We start from the raw sequence: 19,238 nt of genomic DNA, 5'->3' as shown, positions 1-19,238 counted from the left end.
CGGGTACACCCTGAACTGGTTGCCAGCCAATAACAAATGAAAATGATAATTTATAAAAGTTTTTTCACCAGTTCAACAAAAATATTTTTTTTCTGTGAATTTCTATCAAAAAACGAACACCATATCTCAACAGTATTTTTCAACAAAACAACATATTTTTCCCCGTCAATATGAAAAAAATAAAACACATTGAACTAAATACAAAAAAAGGACATTTTATTTTAAAAGAATCAAGACTTTTTTTTTTATATATAAAAAGTTAGAATGGTGTCAAGGAGAGGCCTTGCTTGGTATCATTAAGTAATGTATGCTTCACAATGCAAGACCACCCCCTTGAATGGCTGACGGGTGGTAGCAGCAAAGATAATAAAAACACAATCCAAGACTTGACATACATAAGTGCAGAAGCCATCTCACTGTTCAAACACCTATAGTAAATGTCAAGTCAATCAATCATAATCCAGAAATAGACTGCAATGTTATAATAATTTATGCAATCTTTGAATCTTCTTGTTTGCCAGCGCCATAACTACACAAAAAATATATAGTCCATTGGTGAAACCAGGAAGCACTGTTAGTCTTCATCGCTGCTCCACGTGTCTTGGAAGGCAGGGTTCACTGATGCCTTCACTGCACCATCCTGTTAAATGAAACAAAACTAAGTATCTCCTGTGTTATAAATCTACTTATAATTTTTTTAATGAAGGTAAGGAAAGAGTTATTTTTCTTAATCTTTGTTTTCAGCCAGGATCTGTGAGCAATATTAACCTCTAAATCAGTAGTTCTCAAATGTTTTTACACAAAGTTCCAGCGCAAAAATGTCGTAGCTTTTTAAGTCCTAACATATTGACCAAGACTAAAATACACCGATGTAGACCGAACACAAGTTGCGCTTTTCTGGCAGGGTGTTTCCATATATAGTTCAATGTCATTCACACGGTCAGGCGCAAATGCGTGCCATGCGGCATGGATGAAACGTTTGGGGGGGAAAAACTTGCTCCTTCGCCCATTAAAAGATCCCCAGCAGCAGCACTAGCACAAACAGGCACACGCAGTCTGGTGAAATAAAAAACAATGTCATTGAGGTCTGTACAGTACAGCCGGCTTCCAATATCAGCCAGGACGAAGTTCAAAAATGAGCAAGAGGTTTGTAGAATGGGAAGTGAATTGGGAAGTTGGATTGACAGCTGTTGAGTTGTCAACCAAGTAAAAGAGCGTATAGTGCACTTTCTGGAAGCATGATTCTGAAAATACTTTAAAAATCTCAATTATGGGTGTAGGAAAAGAGCAATGTTTTACACCTGGATTTAAAAGCATTTACACTTCACTGACATGTTTTGAATCTGTATCAATTCATATTATTTACTCAGATAACCAAGAATGCCAGAAAACCAAGAGAGCGTATTATAGACAAGTACATTGGAAACAAACTTTTTCAAGTGTTTTTGCGGGCGCATTTTATACAGTGTGTGTGTGTTACTCATGGGATCTTACAGAGCCGGAGAAATTGTGCAAATAGTTGTATTCTTCCTAATCTCCTTATCTCAATAGCCCCTATCAAATAGAACAGATAACCTTTATGATGAAATAAGAGAGCTCAAAAGCCTCAACCTTTAAAAGCCTCAAAATAACAAATGAACCTATTTAATCTTTGTCGCTAACCAAAACAAGCACGAAAGCTCAGATGGCTTTGATCCGAAAGCGAAGCGGCCGTCATTTTTGGCCGTGCGTCCCAAGGGTGACACCACTCATGGTTTGGTGTGTGCCCTTAGCTTAGGGGACCAATAGTTAGGTTTCCACACAGCATTAAAGTCTGGCCTAGCCTGAACTGATGGAGACTGTTCGGAGGAGGGGCGAAACATTGGCCGAGGCAACTTGAGTGCAAAAGTCAGTTCGGGCGGGTTTGATGTTTGAATCTTCAAAATCCTCCTCCCTTTCTCTTGGCTTGTAATCAAATGGTCACGCCAGAGCTGTACAAGCCTGACAAGGACTAAAGGAGTGAACTAAAAGAGGTTGATCAGCGAGCCCGAGCTGGCACATTCTGAGGCCGAAACTTGTCGCAACACTTTGTGGAGCCAAGAAGAGCTATTGCGGTTCAACTGGAAACTCTGACTGTTGCTGCATATACAGTAGCTCTTTACAATAAAATAGAATGTGGTGATGCAAGTGTGCTTGGTGTGTACAGAACAACATGGCCTGATCGTGTTTTACATTCCTGGCATGATAAGCAAACAATCTCATTGTGTGACAAAAAAACAAAACTAAAGTCATTTACCTAAGCCATTTATGGTCATGTCTATTAAGTGACTCAACATGTCTGGTGAAAATACATTTTTGGATTGTGAGGTTGTTAAGTGTGTCACCTGATTGGACTCTTCATCCACATCTGGGCCACGCAGAACCGGAACCCATGCCAAGATGTTACCATCTTTACCAGCACTGTACAACTCCTGTATGGCACGAAAAGACACAAATAAGTGAATTTGGTTGAGATATGTCCCAAAATATTGCTTTGATTGTTGACATCAAAAAGCATATGCTGTATAAGCAACTTGATCGTTTTTTTGTATTTTTTTTTGCCAAGCTGTACATCTATTTGCGGGCCAGAACAGGCCCGTGGGCCATATTTTTGACACCCCTTGTTTACACACTCAAGAAAATGGGGACAAGAAACACCTGCTGGGATCCGACACAAATCATATTGCCATGTCAGCAGGGGTGGCTTCTTTGCCATGAACCATAAGTAGTAAGCAGCTTGACTGCATTCTAATAACAATGTACAACCAAAACACATGCACGAAACAATGCATTGGAGGTGCTGTGGGATGGAAATCATTCATTTGTGCACTGTATTCTCTTCTCTCACTCGTAAGCTCAAAAATGACCCATCAGGAGCAATTGGGGGTGAGACAATATAGCCCAATCCGGTACATCTCACCTGGTAGTGCGGGTGGAATTCGCAGCAGTCCACATGGCTGTAGTGACCCCGCAGCATGGTGATCAGCTCGCCCGAGTGGAGGCCGTACACGGCCACTGAGCTGCCGCACGGCACAAACACAAATTCCGGACTGCAGCCCTGCGACACTGTGAACTGCCGCCTTTTGCGGCTCCCGTTTCTCACCTTCCCGTAGTTCACCTGAGGGGGACGGGTGAAAACTATGTTTATGCCAAAACCAGAAAGCTGATTGATTTGGTTTGTGCCCGTCAAGACTACATTTACACAAATTGGTAAAGGCAATATCGAAAACAGATTAATAGATTAACAATAGGTATGCAGTGAAATGAAAATGTTTGGTCAAAACCGAAAACCACAAATAAAAAACGGTTGGTTGAAAACCGAATGACGGGGGGGGGGGGGGGGGGGGGGGGGGGGGGGGGGAATCTGCAAAATGCCCAGCGGCAGCCAATCAACTGTAACATCATAAGCAGCATCCTGCACATGACTGATGAAAACACAATAAAGCTGCATGGTATGATGATACTTGTTCTTGTTCAAAACTGGAAAAATCCACAAAAAGTCAACAACTTACACTACTGCGTTGGATCTGCGTCACAAACATGACGGAATCAATTATTGCTATGGCAATGTTACCGCTGCTTATAATGACATTAAATTTGCAGTACACTCTCGACGGGAACGTGCAATTGGGTGGGGGAACAAGGCTGGAAATGTAGGGATTGGGATTGGGCCAATAACACGTAGGACACTGGCCATCGAGCACTGGAGTTTGACACCTGAGTTTAGACGATGATGTCATACTGCCGCCAGGTAAATATGTAAGTAGACAACAGGTTATGTGAATGTGTTTATAGGTTTAATTAAGCAATTGGATAGTTTCCACGCAATAGAATTAGTCATGAAAGAACATACCAATGTGTTTTCCCCAGTGGCACTGTTCCACAGTCGCATGCGATCATCAGTCCCAGACGTCAGAAGGTAAAGGCCGTCGCTTGTGAAGCACAGGCCATTCACTCTGCCATTGTGGGCTGTATTTACTTTGTAGTGACAGGAAACAAATGGTTAGCATCAAACCATAATTGCCAACGTCATTTTAACTTGCTATCACAAGATCAATAAAATATAAAATTGAGATGGGGAAAAATAATGAGACTGAATCGAAGCAAATGGATTCACTTGTTGAATTTTGTTTTTTGCAATATTTAAAAAAAAAATGGCTTAGGCAATCATGCTATTAGGGAATCGATTAGACAGTCAGCCAAAATTACTGTTCACTCACGTTTAAAAAGACAAGCTCATGTTGGCCTAAATGTTTCCCTTACGTGACAAAAATTTGATTATCACCATCAGAAGCAAGGAACCTAATACGGCCCACAATGTAATTCAACAATAATACTTATTGGCACTGTTATGCAAAGCCCCAAGACACTGAACTTACAAAACCGAATATTGTATAGACTAGTAAATTGATTTTTGCACGTATATTTATTAACGTGGCTCTAACGAATGATGTGTGTGCGTGTAAAACTTCACAAAACTGATTGGTAGCGCACCTGCCTCAGTAGCGGCTTTTGACTTGTCTCCATTGTGCTGGTCCAGAGTGAAAAGGCAGCCTGACGCCCGACGCACATCCCACACTCTAACTTTGCTATCAGCACTTGAGGAGACAAATCGGCATAATTGTTTTAATCCATGGCAAGTTTTTATTTGTTCAAGCACACACATTCTATCTTCATACATCAAAATGCCATTCATTACATCCTGCCAATCACTCACAATAATAAACATACAGTGTGATAAAATCCACACTTCTTTGACGGTGTCAATCAGAAGTGAATTCTAATTGTTAAAAGAGAAATTGGGCAGGTCCCATTGTTGCCTTTATTTGTTACTTCTCTGCATGTGAGGAGGTAACACGCAGCCAAATTAAACAGCACAAAGATGTCACCGCATGCCTCTTTTGTGCCAGTTGTTTTCAAAATCATTTACAGTCCATAGGGAGAGCAGTACATGGGTCCCACTAGATTAATTAGCAGGTCTAATGTAGCATAAAACAGGTGGGAGCTGCATCTACCATATGCTTCAGTGACATGTCCGCTGGGTTGCTAGAGACCATCATCTTTGACTTCAAGGCTGCCATGTGGCCAGATGGCCAGAGATGGGAAAGACAACAAGAGCCAAAGGAATGATATTTCTCTTTGATGGGTCTCTGCGGAAGAATTAGACTCGCCGGCTTCCATCCATTCATCCATTTTCTAGAGCCGCTTATCCTCACAAGGGTCGAAGGTTTGCTGGTGCCTCTCCCAGCTGACTTCGGGCAGTAGGCGGGGGACACCCTGAACTGGTTGCCAGCCAATCGCAGGGCAGAGACGAACAACCATTCACGCACCCAATCACACCTAAGGACAATTTAGTGTGTCTAATATACCTGCCATGCATGTTTTTGGAGTGTGGGAGAAAGCGGGAGTGCCCGGAGAGAACACACGTGGGCTCGGGGAGAACATGCAAACTCCAGACAGGAAGACCGGAGCGAGGTGGATTTGAACTCGGATTCCTGAACTGAGACGAACGTGCTAACCATCTATATTCTATATAAATATCTTTCCCAGTTTTGAAATTGATGTGTGCCTAACTCCAAAATTGTGGCAGTCTTTTTTTAAGAATTTGAATGAATCAGATTTCAATTTCCAACTCTTGAGGGTCATGCATGCTAAAAAATTAAACTTTCTTCCCTATACCTTTGAAGTTTTCAAAATCAGTTGCACTTGTTCGGTCTTTCAAAAATGTTAAAATAGTACCTTTCATTTCTTTCCTTTGCTTTCAAATGTCTTTCAATCTATTGTTCATAAAAGTGTTTAAAACTTGTCAGTGGATGTTCTTTTACTAATTTTAGTGAGATACTTATGTTCTTTTCACTTTGCCTTTGCATGTCTTGCTGTTATATTTGTAAATGCTTTAGGTCAGTGGTCCCCAACCCCGTGGATCAACTGGTACCGGGCCGTGTGGGCTGCACCCGAAATAATGTTTTGGATATGATTTATTTTAAATGGAGCATGACCGTCTTTATGAGGCCAGTTTTTTCCTATAGCTTTGAGATGTGAATTTAAGTTGGCTGTAAACGGTGCCTACCTGGCAGTGGCTAGGATATGTTCGTATCTGGGTGACCATCGCACAGACAGGACCTCTGCTCTGTGACCTAAGGCGGGGATAGATTTGTTATTTTATCACCAGCAAATGTTATTCCAAGTGTCTTACTGCATTGTAGTAAATTAAATTATCATGAAGAATTTATTAATTTGAGAGGTTAAATTGAAAATGTAATTAAAAAAAAACAATCATTGTTTCAGAACAAAAACCCAAAATGACTGTTATTATAGCCTAGTAATTGGTAATCTCCAATGTGTTAAACTAATCAACGTGTACTACTTTTGAAACTACTAAATAGATTAAACTTTCTGCAATATTCAAATTTATAAATGGGTTTTGCATCATGGGAATTCAACTTTTAACCATGTTACAAAGTTGATTTCTCACCTTAGACACCATCAAAGTGTTATTTCCCTTCATTGATGCATTTCTAATCATTCCTTGCTTATTCTGCGCTCAGCACTCGTCTCGCTTGAGCAGACAAACATGAGTAACTGCTGCATGCTTAAGCTCGAGAACTCTAGAACATGAATTCTTGTGGCCAATTTAGACTGTTTACAATTCCATACTCCCAAGTATTTGGTAGATTTGGAAGATTTGACTGAGTGGGGTGACAAACCAATAAGAAAAGTGACAGGTGATACAACAAATTAAAACGACAGAACAAATCTACTGTTCTGTCGGTCTTACTCTGTCATTTTTACAGCATTGAACAACATGAAAGGGATGAGGCAGCCACACGGTGAGAGGTGCGGCTTCAGTAAACAAGACGTTTCCCTTCTTGGTTAGAAATATCTGTACCATAAAATTCATATTTAATAAAAACGGAAATGTGTGAATACACTGTTGAGAATAATTATTTACCCCACTTCTTTTGCCACCCCGCCCCCTTTATCAGACTTAAGAGTCAGATCACCTAATCAAAGCTAATTCTAGTTTCTGACTGGTGAGTTGATTGTGATTTACCGCAGTGTTTGGAAATTCCACTGGGCAAACCCAGGCCTGGTTAAGTGCAATAAATGTGCAAATAATAGAAACCATGAATGGGACAAATACATAGGTATTCACAGCACTGTAAATGTGTGTGTTTGTGGTCCAGTGCACTAACCCTGCAGGATGTGGATCTTGGAACCAGACTTCAGGTCACACAGTTGTATATTAGGATTTTTCGTGCCAACTGACAAGATACAGACACAAACATACATAAGGCCAGTGACAAATTCCCTCAAAGCAAAAAGATGGTTCAAGAAAATTCTACAAGGGAGGGGTGGCTGGAGAAAGCTTTCAAAACTGGACTCCCAAGTTGTCAGAAACTAGGTGTGGTGAAAGAGACCACAGATAACATCCGCTAACGGCAAGCGCACCACTAATCCACTCAACACGGGAGCCACTACAGTTGAGCGCATGTGAAGTTCTGCCAAAATACAAAAATAGCCAGTTGAACTGCTGAATGGCTTTTTAAGATCATATTCATTCAAATGTGACTTTTCTAGATCTAAAAACAGGTGTGTCACACAGAGAGAGAGACTTTCCCCCACACTTTCTTGGAAGCACCTGTATGACTACAGCAGCTGGTATGGGTAACCTGTTGTTCCTGCTTGGTGATGTAGTGGTGAAACACGTTCACCTCACATCAGATGTCTCTCTAAACTTAGGAGTCGGGTTTACATGCAACAAATAAATAGCCAGACATTTTTTTTTGACAAGTGTTTGCTTATTCGACTGCGTTTTAATCAGCAAGTGCATGGTTCCAGTAGCTGCATACCTGCGACGAGACTGTGCTTAGTGGCGATGGGCGACAGGTGGTGGCTGTAGACGGTGCTCTCAAACTCAAACATTTCAGCCGGCTGATCAAATTTTAAAAAAAAAAAAAAAAAGTGTGGGAGAGAGGTACAAACAAAGCATGATTACATACATACTTCAAATTAAGAGTCATAATGATTTAATCACCAGAAAGTTCATTATTTCATAAGTTAAATTAAAAAGAACAATTTTGTGTTACTTTTATCCATTAAGTGTTTTGAAGCATTTTGGCATAATCCAGCAAACTTTATTGTTCTTACTTCTTATAAAAACAATATATTTACAGGAAGCTTTCAAAGCACATAAGGGCATAAGGGTATAATCACAATTTTATTATTAAATGTAGTATTTAAATATATTTAAATATATTTGGTCATATTGTTATTTACATGATCATTATTAGATAGGATTGATGTTATTCATCAGAACAAAATAACATAGCCCGTTCATTTATACACTTAAAATATAAGCAGGATGAAGTTTGGCCGGAACTCAGCTTGGTACGCGCTGCAAAGTCCAGTACGTCCTTGCTGTATATATATAAAAGTGTTTCCGTTTTACTTGTGCTATGCATTCTGGCTCAGGTAAACAAAACAAAATATATTTTAAATAAAATAAAAGGCCTTTGTTGACAATGTACAGCAGTTACACAACGAATAAGCAGTAAACTGTTTATTGTAGCCAGCTCACTTTTAACGTCAGAATGTCATATCAGATGTCAGAACGCTTCAATCTTTCAGTCTTACCCTTACCCTATAAAAGGCAAACAGTAATTAATTCTCTCTAAAATCAGTGTATACAAAATCAAACCAAAAATCATGACCACAAAATCATATTAACCAAACCATGGATATTGTGAAGCACATCATGAATACTACTATGCAGTAACCTAAACATGTTTGTGCTTTGAAATATTGCTGGCATAATTCCACAAATCCTGTAATCTGTATTGTCCCTACATTTGAGTGCAATACAGCAAGGCTAGTGGTGGCACACAACTGTACCTTATACACAGCCTTGAAAGTGCACATGCAAATGTAATGGGAGCAAACAAGAAAAGATCGAGTCTAACCTCAAAGCACAAACAGGTGTCTAGTGCAGCAGTGGCGGCTACGATATAAATTCTCCAGCAAATATGAAAAAGCCACGAGTCAGCCTATCAATGGAGCACAAAGTGGAGCCTATGTTTGCGTAAACATTCTTCCCATACACAAAAAGAAGTATGAAAACATGTTATAATACAAAAAGAAAACAGACAAAAGAAAAGAAGAACATAACAAAATAAAAAATGTGTGTCCTTTCCTTGAACCTCTAAGGTAACTGTGAGAACGGTCAAACAGTACTGTGGTTTTTCTCTATCAGACAGTGGCAAGACTTTAAAAATTTTAAATTAAAAACTTTAAAGTCTTAAAACACACTGAAGAAGGCAAAAGATAACACCAGGACATTTCAGGTAAAATCTCTTAGAAAATTTAAGATTTTAAAGTTTTTATTTTTGAATTTTAAAATGTTTAAGTCTTGTCACTGTTGGACAAAAAGGAAAACAACAGTCGATTTTAAACCATAAACAGAATGAAGGTTGTTCAAGTGGTGAAACCGTAGCCCCGCACAGAATCGGCCATCTGCGACAAAGTGACATAGGATGGCAGAAAGCGTGACGCAGACAATAAGAGACTGGACAAAGAATGAAAACAGAAACAAGTGGGCGGCATCAACAAATCAGCACAGTGCAGCCTCCAAAGGCGGGCACTTGGACAAGATTCGCAGTTGGAGCGAGTGAATGCTCCTTTGTCTGTATATGCACTGTAATTGACTGGCAACCCAGTCCGAGGTGTACCCCGTCAGCCGGGAGACTCTTCAGCTCACTTGTGACCCTAATGAGGACAAGTGCTATGAGGGAATCGATGGTTAGATGCATGGTAGACCAGACGTTGAACTCGGGAATCAATTATTACACAACTTCAGCAATAACTCACTGTCAGACATGTATAAAACTGCCGTGGGAGTAACATATTTTACCTTGAGAGTCTCTGTGTCCCACACCTTCATCGACTTGTCAAAGGAACTGGAGATAAACATGCCAGTGTCATAAGGATACCACTGGACCGTCTCTACACTGAATTTGTGGGCATACTTGCTGGATCTGTATTTAATTACATTGGATGAAAAACGTTAACGTCATCAATTATGTTCAATGTAACTGTTGCTGCACTCTAGTGGACATAGTATGCAAATGTGAACTAAGGTCACCTGCCAATGGTGGAAACAGCCTTGCAGGTGTACTGTTGTTTTCCACTGAAGTTCTCCAGGTCATAGATGACAATCACCCCATCCGCACCTCCAGACAACATGCTAAACGCACACTTAAGATATGTTAATTCGAATCAAATACCATTCAAAACAGTATACACTGAATCTCTGCTTATTCAAGAATTGTCATAAGCGCTCGCCCCTATTCACCATCGTTTCTGTGGAAGCCAACTAACAACTATTCGCTGAAGCACTCACCTAATCACACCTATCCGTACAATTTAATGCACTTTCTGAAACATTCTGAGAAGATGCCAAAACAATGTCCTACTTTTGTCTATTTGAATCTCTTCAAGACTCAACATAGTTCCTTGGCACCATGATACCAAAGGATAACAGTAAAGTATGAGTTTTATTGCTTTGGCGTGATTTATAAAAACAGTAAAAGAGTTTGAGTTTAAAAGGGAAAACAATCCCCTTAAATTTAGCATTTTGCAACTATAAGAATTTGAAAACATGAGTACAGCTAGTAGTCCATTACAACCGTAGTAGGATTGTTACAGTTTGCAAAAAGATGGCATACAACTGTATCATGTATATTTCCAGCTGTATGTTCTAAGTTCGAAACCATTCACAAATTTCAAGACAACTATATGGGGTGTATTTATGCGCCTTTCCCACTGAGGAGAGACTGTTTGCGAGTGTTGACAAAGGTAACACACATTGCATTATTGTCAGGGTTCATTGAAGGTCGGAAATGTTTTCCAAAACCTTTGTCTCATTTTTGATGACCATATGAGCCTCCTGTAATTTAATATTGATTTTTACAGTGGTACTTAGGAGGCCATTTTTTAAGTAATATTAAAGTAAACTGTCTGAGAAACTGTAATTGTATTTTAAACCATTTTTTCACATATATGAGAGAGTGACTGTTCATAATCTCAATACTTCTGAATCTGAATACTTATTTTTTTTCCCCTTTGCAAATGCTACTGTGCTGTCAATGTCATCTGTGACTGTATCTTTCTTACAATCACAGGAGACAGGGACGATGGAACGTAAGGAGGTGGTGTCTGGGGTGTGTCTAATGCAGTGTTTCCAAACCTTTATTATGCACCTTTATTGACCCAGGAAACATGTCAATTCCTGTATAACGCCGATCAAGGCATTGATTTAATTGGCTGGTGTTCTTCACTTGGTCCCAGTGCTTGTAGTCGATTTTTATAATGTTGTTCGATTGATTATGGAGAATGAAAATGCAAGACACAAAAATTATCCTTTTAAAACGTTCAGGGGACATAACCTCATTTGCGCCATCTTGTGGCATCGCGGGGCATTTCAACCAGAAAAGCGCACAAAAAACACGAATTGGGCAGAAAAATGCGAAACGCGACCAATCAAGAGGTAAACAGTAGTTCATAGAAAAGAATATTAGGTATTTGACTCACTATTTGCCTTCTATTACTTCAATGTCAACGGTATTGACACCATTTGCGTGGATTCTGTCCATATCTCTGTCTGCGTTCAACTGCAGGCTTAATACCCTTTAATGATTAAACAGAAAGAGAGAGCGAGAGAGGGGGAAGAGTACAATTTAGGCAGGCAATATAAGCGAAAAGAAGTTCTTTCACCTATAGCACTTTAAAAAAACTTTTTTTTTGGTATATCACAGCAAAAACACATTTGTTTACCTTCTCGTCGACTCCGCGCGCTTCAGTCGCAGAGGGTCATCCAGACCGGCCCTTCTTGCATCCAAATAACCCAGCATTATTCCAAATAATAGAATAGGGGTTTACATTCAGGCACTTAAAATATTTGATCGATGCTAACAGCAGCGATAGCGTGCTATCTGGAGTAAGGAGGTGAATTTCTTTTCTACAAATAAACTCATTTCTTCGACTACTAAACATCATAAATCTTCCGAAGCTTTAGAGCGGCAATATCTACAATATTGTGCACGCTTAAATAAATGGATTTGTTTTTAATTTTCTTTTCCGAATGAAACAAAACGCCATCTCGAGAAGGAATACTTCCGGGCAACAAATGAGCGGATTGGCTCAGCAGAGCTAGATTTGTGACCAATCAGAATGTGATTTGTTCAATACTAGCATGACCCGCAGAAATACTCCATTTTCAAATAGACGAGTTTAAGACAGATGACCAACCAGAACGAAAGTATATTTAATGTTCCCCGCCTTCTGGAACAAAGCATAAACAACCTACGGCTGTGAAACAATCCACGTGAAGCGCAAACAGAAAACTTCAAGGGGCGGTGTGTAAACCCCACTACAAAGTTTAATTAGATGAAAATAAATGTGTTTTGTCAAATCAACAATGTTTTATATATTTTATCTATCTATCTATCTATCTATCTATACATATATATATATATATATATCTATATATCTATCTATCTATATATATATATATATATATATATATATATATATATATATATATATATATATATATATATATATATATATATATATATATATATATATATATATATATATATGTAGGGCTCGTGATGACTAATTATATGGAAAATCATCTTTCTTTTAGCTACAGAAAGCGAAGGGGAAAACTTTCACCAACGTAATTCAAGTCAAGTTTTGGATATTAATTTGTGTCTCATGTGCAGCTGAGCAAGTTTCTGGTTTTCATGTCATTCACAAATAAAAATGGAAAAAAATAGGAAATAGAAGGTTAGTATGCCAATCGTAAATAAAAAAGGAGAAGGAAGAGAAGGAGGTGGGGGTTTCACGACAGTGCACAGCGATCGTTTTGGGAGTTAGGATGACTACTGTAGTTATTCTACGCATTTGAGTTCCACCAAACACAAAAGAAAATGCCAGGAAAGACATTGCGATACCACAACAATCTACTTTACCCTATAGCTTCCTTTTAAATCGCGGACGGCCCACTGCATGTGCCGTGGTAATGCCTGTTTTTATTTGTTGTGTGCCTGGATCGCTGTCTTGCTTTCTATTTGACTGGTAAGCATTGTTTGCGTTTAGAAAAAGTGTGGGAAGTATTGGACTTTTCCATGGGAGTCCGTGCTGTGCGGTGTTGACATATTTGCCCAAGTTTGTAGATTCCGCATGATTGTTCAGTGAAAGCAATGGCAAAATGCTCGCTCTCTCTCTAACTCGATGTATGCTTCCAAAGTATGGTCTCTCTGAGACACCGTAGAGCATGTGCTACATTCATGTAACACCAGTGAACGGCAACTCTTTATTCTACACGATGCGGATTTAGATTATTTAAACATTCTCATTTACCTGTAAATATTAATAAAATGGGCGGCGCTTTACGGAGGATGTTCTGTGTGGTACATAAGCACGTCGGGAGTAATAAATACCGGTACTGTATTACATTGTCCTCAAACAGTAGACCTTGGCAGACAAGCTATGTCATCGTGTACTAAATTGAACTTAATGCTGTTTGACCTGACAAGACAGTACAAAAAAAAAAAAAAAAAATGCCATAAAGCAGCATCAATCTGTACTCATTTGACTTATTATGAATATGTTCCCTTTCTACCATACTCTTATGGATGATCTTAGCTCCATTAGTCCTAGTGCTTTTATGTAACTATTTGGTCGGGATGGGACAAGACACAAATCCCATGAGAAAAGATTTCTCACGAGATTGAGTCCACGAGAACGAAACAAAAGGAGATTTTTGCAAACTTGGTCATTTTTGTCAAATGTTGCCTATCCTAAATGTTCTAGTTTTTTTGTTATTAAGAAGATTGCAACAAAATTAATGATCTAGTGTGTAAATGTAAACACAGACCTGTTAAAACCTTAAAATCAGATTATTAAAAGCTAAAATGTTAGCGTTATCACATTTGGATCTTAATGAAATTTTAAGTAGAGCTGTAGTATCCAAAAGAATGAAGAAGGAGTGACACAAAAACAATTTGGAAGTTATAATTTAAAAAAAATAATAAAACAAGCTGAAAGTTTGTTCAAAAAGATGACCAAAAATTTAAGACCATCACTCAAAATTTAACAAAAAGCTCACTAAACCACAACAGAACATTTCTTAGTAGTACTCAGTAAGGAGTTGCGTGACAAAAAATAAAAAAATCGCTTGGACATGCTTGCTGTTTTTCCAGATACCTGGTGGGAACATTGCTCTAATTATTGAAGATGGTTTTAGGAAGAACATCGATTGTCTGGAACTGATGGCCATTTTTATTAATTTTCCTTGCCATTCATCCCAAATGTACTCTATGGAATTTAAATCAGGGGCACATGCAGGATGGTCCAAAAACCTTAATTCACGCAGAAGAAATTCTTTGTCATGCGGGGACTGTGAACTGCAGGGTTGTCCTGTTGAAAAACTCAGCTGTCACCACACAAAAATGGCCCTCAGCCATTTCACGACCCTGCCTTTCCTGAAGCTCCAGTGTGCCACTGAATGAAAAAGCACCCCAGATAATGATGGCCCCCTATCCACTGTGCCGAGTAGAAAAGATCTCAGGTGGGATCCGGATGTCATCCAACATTAATAATACGACAAGGAGATCCCACTTGAGATGTTTTCTACAAGGTAAAGTGAAGGACAGATAAAGTTGTCAAAGTAGTGGTGTGCAAGGGTGAGAAGTTCAAACAAGACATAGTGCAGCTACTGTAGTTTCCAAATACATCTTGGGCTCTGATATTAGTCCTCTTGGGGTTGAACTTTCTTCCACTCGGAGTGGCCAACTTCGAGAGGGGTTGAGCATGTGTGGCCAGACATACTGTACTTTTGCTCCCAGTACATTTAGAACTGCGGTTGTCAAAATGTGGTCTTGTAAGGCACTTCAGGGATAATGAGATTTTTAACAGGGTTGAATCTAATGGTTTTTCAATGACATGACAGGGACAATATATCTTTTAAAATTAAGCGCAGCAAAATTGGAACAAAGCAACATACTGCTGAACTGTGGGTGCTCTAACTGCAAGAAATCTGGGTCCTTTCAATGAAAAAGTTTTTAAAATATGTGCTGTGATACCATTTAAACCTCAGTGTAGTGAGAGAAAAGTCATTGTTATAGTTAATACAATACCGAGTCTTTTGCAAATCGTTGTATATGCCTTTTTTGTTTTGAGTTTTACACAGCTACACATTGTCATTAGTGAGGTAATTTTCCAGGAGCCAGAAACAAAGCGAATGTTACACCATCTATATTGTTTTGTTCCGAAAAAGAATACGCTGACTGAGCTACAACTACAAATGTACAGTAGTTCTAAGGGTTAATATTTCAGATATGTATAGTGCAGCACTCGTTACAAAAGTAATTTTTTTACATCCCAAATTGTCTTGTGCTGGTTAAGGAGGGATTTGGCTGTGTGCGTCTGTGTGTGTGTGTGTGTGTGTGGGGGGGGGGGGGGGGGGGGGTCATCATTGAAAAACATTTGAGAGGGGGTTCATCATTGAAAAACATTTGAGAACCACCTGGTTGGTATATAAATCCAACATATTTATTTTTTGCTCCCAGCATTTGAGAAAGAATAAAACGCGATTTTGTAAAATTGAAAACTGATAATTTTATAGTCTTGGCAATTTTTTTCCAACCATTTAATCCAGGATTTTATATAATTCAAATCTGGAGAGCTGCGAGACAACCATTTCAAATAAGGTAATATGATAATGCTACATGGGGAGGTCGGAGCTTCAAACCCAGAAACAGACTTGAACTTTTAAAAATTGGCTTTTTTTTAAGCAACCATGAAAATTTTATTGATTATAAATAAATCTGTTTGGTACAGACGGTCTTTATATTAATTGAACAAGATGTTAAAAATGGACCGTGTGGCAAATGCTACACATAATTAAAGCAAACCTGTGTATAAAAATGTGAAGTCTCTTTGCTGAGGAAAGTCTGACGATAATGTCCATCTCAGCACTATTCCACTGGTGGAGGCAAATGTGCCCCACCCCCATCTAAAAAGATCAGTGCTTGCTGGTAGTGAAGGCAACAGGTGGGGCAGCCTTCATCTTCCACACAGCCATCTTCCTAGTTCCTCTTCACTTTAGCTAGATTCTCCTGACGCCGCAGCCGCCTCCTCTGCTCTTTGTCACGCACCTCGATCATCTTGGCCAGTTTCCACGATAATACCGTGCAGGCGATGAAGAGGGGCGTGAGCGCCAGCAACACGGTGGTCAGGAAGCCGTAGGGGTCCTTGGCGGCCCACTCCACCACGTACTTGGCCCATTCACCCATCGTTTCAATCATGGTGCTGGGAAAAGAAGCGCATTTGCGGTCAAATGAACGCTGGAGCCAGGGAACCGTGTAAAATTATATCGTGGTCGAAAATAATTAAACACAATTGTTTTTAATAGCTCATTTATGGCCTTTCGCACTTTGCGAGCACAAAGCCCACAGGCATTTGTTTGGCATACAGCATAATACAATTGACATTTGAAGGACAAACTGTTGCCAAGGAAAGAGAAACCTTTACAATATCCTTGGTATTGAAATGTTTAAAACAAATACTCCCCAAGCAAATAAACTCTATACATATTTAGAAGAGCTTAACCTATCCTGAACCCCTTGTTTTCGTTTCTTTTTTTCCTTTTGAAATGCGTTGTTATTCACTTTATCTTGTTCTTCTGTTTGTTCTTAAAATGTTATACTATGGTGTCATATACACAAGCATTGTAAGCTGTTGTTTTACAATTTGTAGTTAGTGAGGTGTAAATGCACTTTGATATGAAAATTTGATATTTTTTATGAGGTTGTCCTTTTTATGTTTGTTGTTTATGAAAAAAAATAATTAAATACAAGATGTGACTAGTGCTGTGTTTTATCAGGCTTTGAAGCTTTGACTCTTTTTCCAATATGGACATAACCTAAAATGCTTCACAAAGCTTCTTCATCCCATCACTAGTTTTTAATTATTTGTCGTCAATAATATATATAAGTTCGATAGCCTCCGTGAGAATTTAGAACGACGTTTCTGAAGAGGATTAGCATTAAAGGCTAACTAGTAGCCTAACAACGACCAGAGTTGCAAAGGCGAGAAGCTCGACAAACGAAACGCACCAGCAAATATGCCTTTTAGAAAGTAAGTTGCGAATTTCCGAAGCACCCAACGAGCCAAGTTAGAGATACTAACCTGCGTGCGGTGATTTCCTTTGTTTCTATCGCTGTTTGATTTATTTTCCTGTTTCCGGATGCAGAGCTGGGAAGTATGTGATGTAGAGACGTTTTATCTGGGATTTGTAGTTCTTTACGGTGACGTGTCAAATATTCAAGACGTTTTAACAACGGTAGCTTTGAACAATAAAGCCGAGCAGTATTTAAAAGGGGGCTAAGATTAACATGTCGTAGACTTGCATGAATTTTCCATGCAGACATCATAGCCTTATTTGCAATTTCATAAAATAAAAAGGCATAGGGCCTTGAGGAAAACCCTGTGATGTGTCTGTTAGGGTGTGCTCTTGTCTCACTAATTCCTCCAGTGGAAACAGTAACTGTTCAACTTTGCACATGTCTATTGTAAACATGAACAGTATTTTTCATTTTAATCCAAAATTAAAATCTTTTATCTTATTTAATTTAAAACATCCCAATTGAATTATTGTTTCAAGTAACATTATTCATATGCATCAACTAATATTTGATCAAACTAGGCTGTAGATACCTTAAAAAAACAAACAGTTTGGTACATGGTCTGCATCTGCATCCCATGCAGAAGTCATGGGTTAGATTGTGGTTTTGGCCTTCCTATGTGGTGTTTGCATGTTCTCTCTGTGCATTTGTGGGGAAAAATGAGTTTTTCGTAGGTGACTGAGGATTAATATAGACTTTGGGTAGAGTCAACATTAAGCGATCAATTGTTCAAATGTGGGCATCAAGACAAGAGAAAAAGTGTCAAAAAACAGATGGAGACACAACTTCTTTTTCACTGCTATCACAGACAGCTGACCACAACTACATGGGGGTTTTATTGGATAAAAATAGATTCCCAAATGTCCATAAAATAAAACAAGGATATAGATTGTTCCTTAGTTGAAAACATCACTTAACACCCCTACTTGCTCTCATTATGTTACCTTTAACTTTTTTTTTCTTTTCACGGCATCACTTTCCAAAACTAAATTTAGTTGAGTTCATTACCTTAAATTTAGTAACAGGCTTCGTTATAACATCTGCAACAATATCCTCAGTTGGTCATTATGACATATCCCTCATTCGCTGTGGTGCTGATGAAGTGTTACTTTATATCAGTATGTTTACATGTAGTCTGAAGACAGGGTTCTTTGCTAAAGCAATTGTACCTTTGTTTAGCTTTGTAAACCATAGGTATTTATAACACTTACTTTGCAGTGGTTGATGAATGAAAATGCTGTTCCGTATGTTTACGTATGACTGTTAAGTGCGATCGAACGGACCAAAAGCGGTTATGCGTTGATCTTTCTCAGATGGAGGATTGAGAAGGGACCCGAGTGCAATATTACTCGGGAGCGCGTATATGTGTCTTTTTTGCATCGGTTCTTTTGTAAGCGTGTGTACTTGTAGTGGTCATCATTGAATTCAGCGCATACGAGTCTTGGTAGTGTAAGGCATGAATTTAAATTGGAGTGAATGCAAGACGATCTCGACTCTGTCGAGACGCTTCCCCGAAGACAATTAATTTGGATGTATTCAAACTAAGCACCAGATATTGCGTCCCCGCCGGGGCACTTGTTTAAGTCTACAAGGATAACTTTTTTTTGCAGAAATGAAGTTGTGGCACCGTGTAGTGTAGTGGATAACGCAGGCAAGTCACTGATTTGTTCCCCCGCGTGGACTCAAGGCCCGCTAGTGACATTTATTTTTATGCTTTCGAGAGTTTCACTACTCACAAGGAGCCGCTTTGTTTCGCGGGCTTATTGGTGAACATGACATTTTGATAGTTAAATAATTTCGACGTTGGTTCCAACGAATCTGCAGTCAGGAAACTGAAAACACGTCAACAATCGGAATGGGGGCGGGAGGGCAGTTATTCAGGGACTCAGTTGAACTGTAACGTTTGTAACAAATTAGCGGATTGGCTCAGTATGGATTTGTGACCAATCAGAAAGCGATTTGTTCAGT

The 19,238-nt window shown here is 39.1% G+C and overlaps 2 protein-coding genes across 4 annotated transcripts; both read right to left on the bottom strand.

Moving 5' to 3' along the window:
- Positions 1 to 199: 199 nt before the first annotated feature.
- ercc8 (excision repair cross-complementation group 8) lies at positions 200 to 12,202 on the bottom strand. Its single transcript, XM_088434481.1, has 12 exons — positions 11,851 to 12,202; positions 11,608 to 11,703; positions 10,160 to 10,261; positions 9,929 to 10,052; positions 7,872 to 7,953; positions 7,215 to 7,283; positions 6,089 to 6,155; positions 4,513 to 4,616; positions 3,872 to 3,996; positions 2,939 to 3,136; positions 2,364 to 2,450; positions 200 to 640 (listed from the first exon to the last, which is right to left on the bottom strand). Exons 1-12 carry the CDS (start codon positions 11,925 to 11,927, stop codon positions 575 to 577), a joined length of 1,197 nt encoding a protein of 398 aa, XP_088290607.1. The 5' UTR covers positions 11,928 to 12,202; the 3' UTR covers positions 200 to 574.
- Positions 12,203 to 15,862: 3,660 nt separating this feature from the next.
- LOC148429680 (small integral membrane protein 15-like) lies at positions 15,863 to 18,637 on the bottom strand. Of its 3 annotated transcripts, none has more exons than XM_088419572.1 (2): positions 18,482 to 18,637; positions 15,863 to 16,395 (listed from the first exon to the last, which is right to left on the bottom strand). In XM_088419572.1, exon 2 carries the CDS (start codon positions 16,389 to 16,391, stop codon positions 16,173 to 16,175), a length of 219 nt encoding a protein of 72 aa, XP_088275698.1. In that variant the 5' UTR covers positions 16,392 to 16,395; positions 18,482 to 18,637; the 3' UTR covers positions 15,863 to 16,172. The 3 variants fall into 3 exon arrangements, with proteins under 3 accessions (XP_088275698.1, XP_088275690.1, XP_088275707.1); XM_088419564.1 differs by lacking the exon at positions 18,482 to 18,637 and adding an exon at positions 17,275 to 17,401; XM_088419581.1 differs by lacking the exon at positions 18,482 to 18,637 and adding an exon at positions 17,202 to 17,260.
- Between the last annotated feature and the right edge of the window lie 601 nt (positions 18,638 to 19,238).

This window comes from Hippichthys cyanospilos, chromosome 1, assembly GCF_059441005.1.
Source record: "Hippichthys cyanospilos isolate Australia breed blue-spotted pipefish chromosome 1, RoL_Hcya_1.0, whole genome shotgun sequence".
Lineage (NCBI taxonomy): Eukaryota > Metazoa > Chordata > Actinopteri > Syngnathiformes > Syngnathidae > Hippichthys > Hippichthys cyanospilos.
Note: the sequence above shows the minus strand (reverse complement) of the source record. Positions and strands in the feature narration are given on the sequence as shown.

What these genes read in the sequence shown, in the direction of transcription:
- ercc8 (XM_088434481.1), bottom strand. Translation starts at nt 11,927, where the DNA reads ATGCTGGGTTATTTGGATGCAAGAAGGGCCGGTCTGGATGACCCTCTG. An exon ending in GCTGTTTCCACCATTGGCAG is followed by an intron (nt 10,053 to 10,159) that starts GTGACCTTAGTT and finishes AATTAAATACAG; the next exon opens with ATCCAGCAAGTATGCCCACA. An exon ending in AAAAGCCGCTACTGAGGCAG is followed by an intron (nt 3,997 to 4,512) that starts GTGCGCTACCAA and finishes GTCACTACAAAG; the next exon opens with TAAATACAGCCCACAATGGC.
- LOC148429680 (XM_088419572.1), bottom strand. Translation starts at nt 16,391, where the DNA reads ATGATTGAAACGATGGGTGAATGGGCCAAGTACGTGGTGGAGTGGGCC.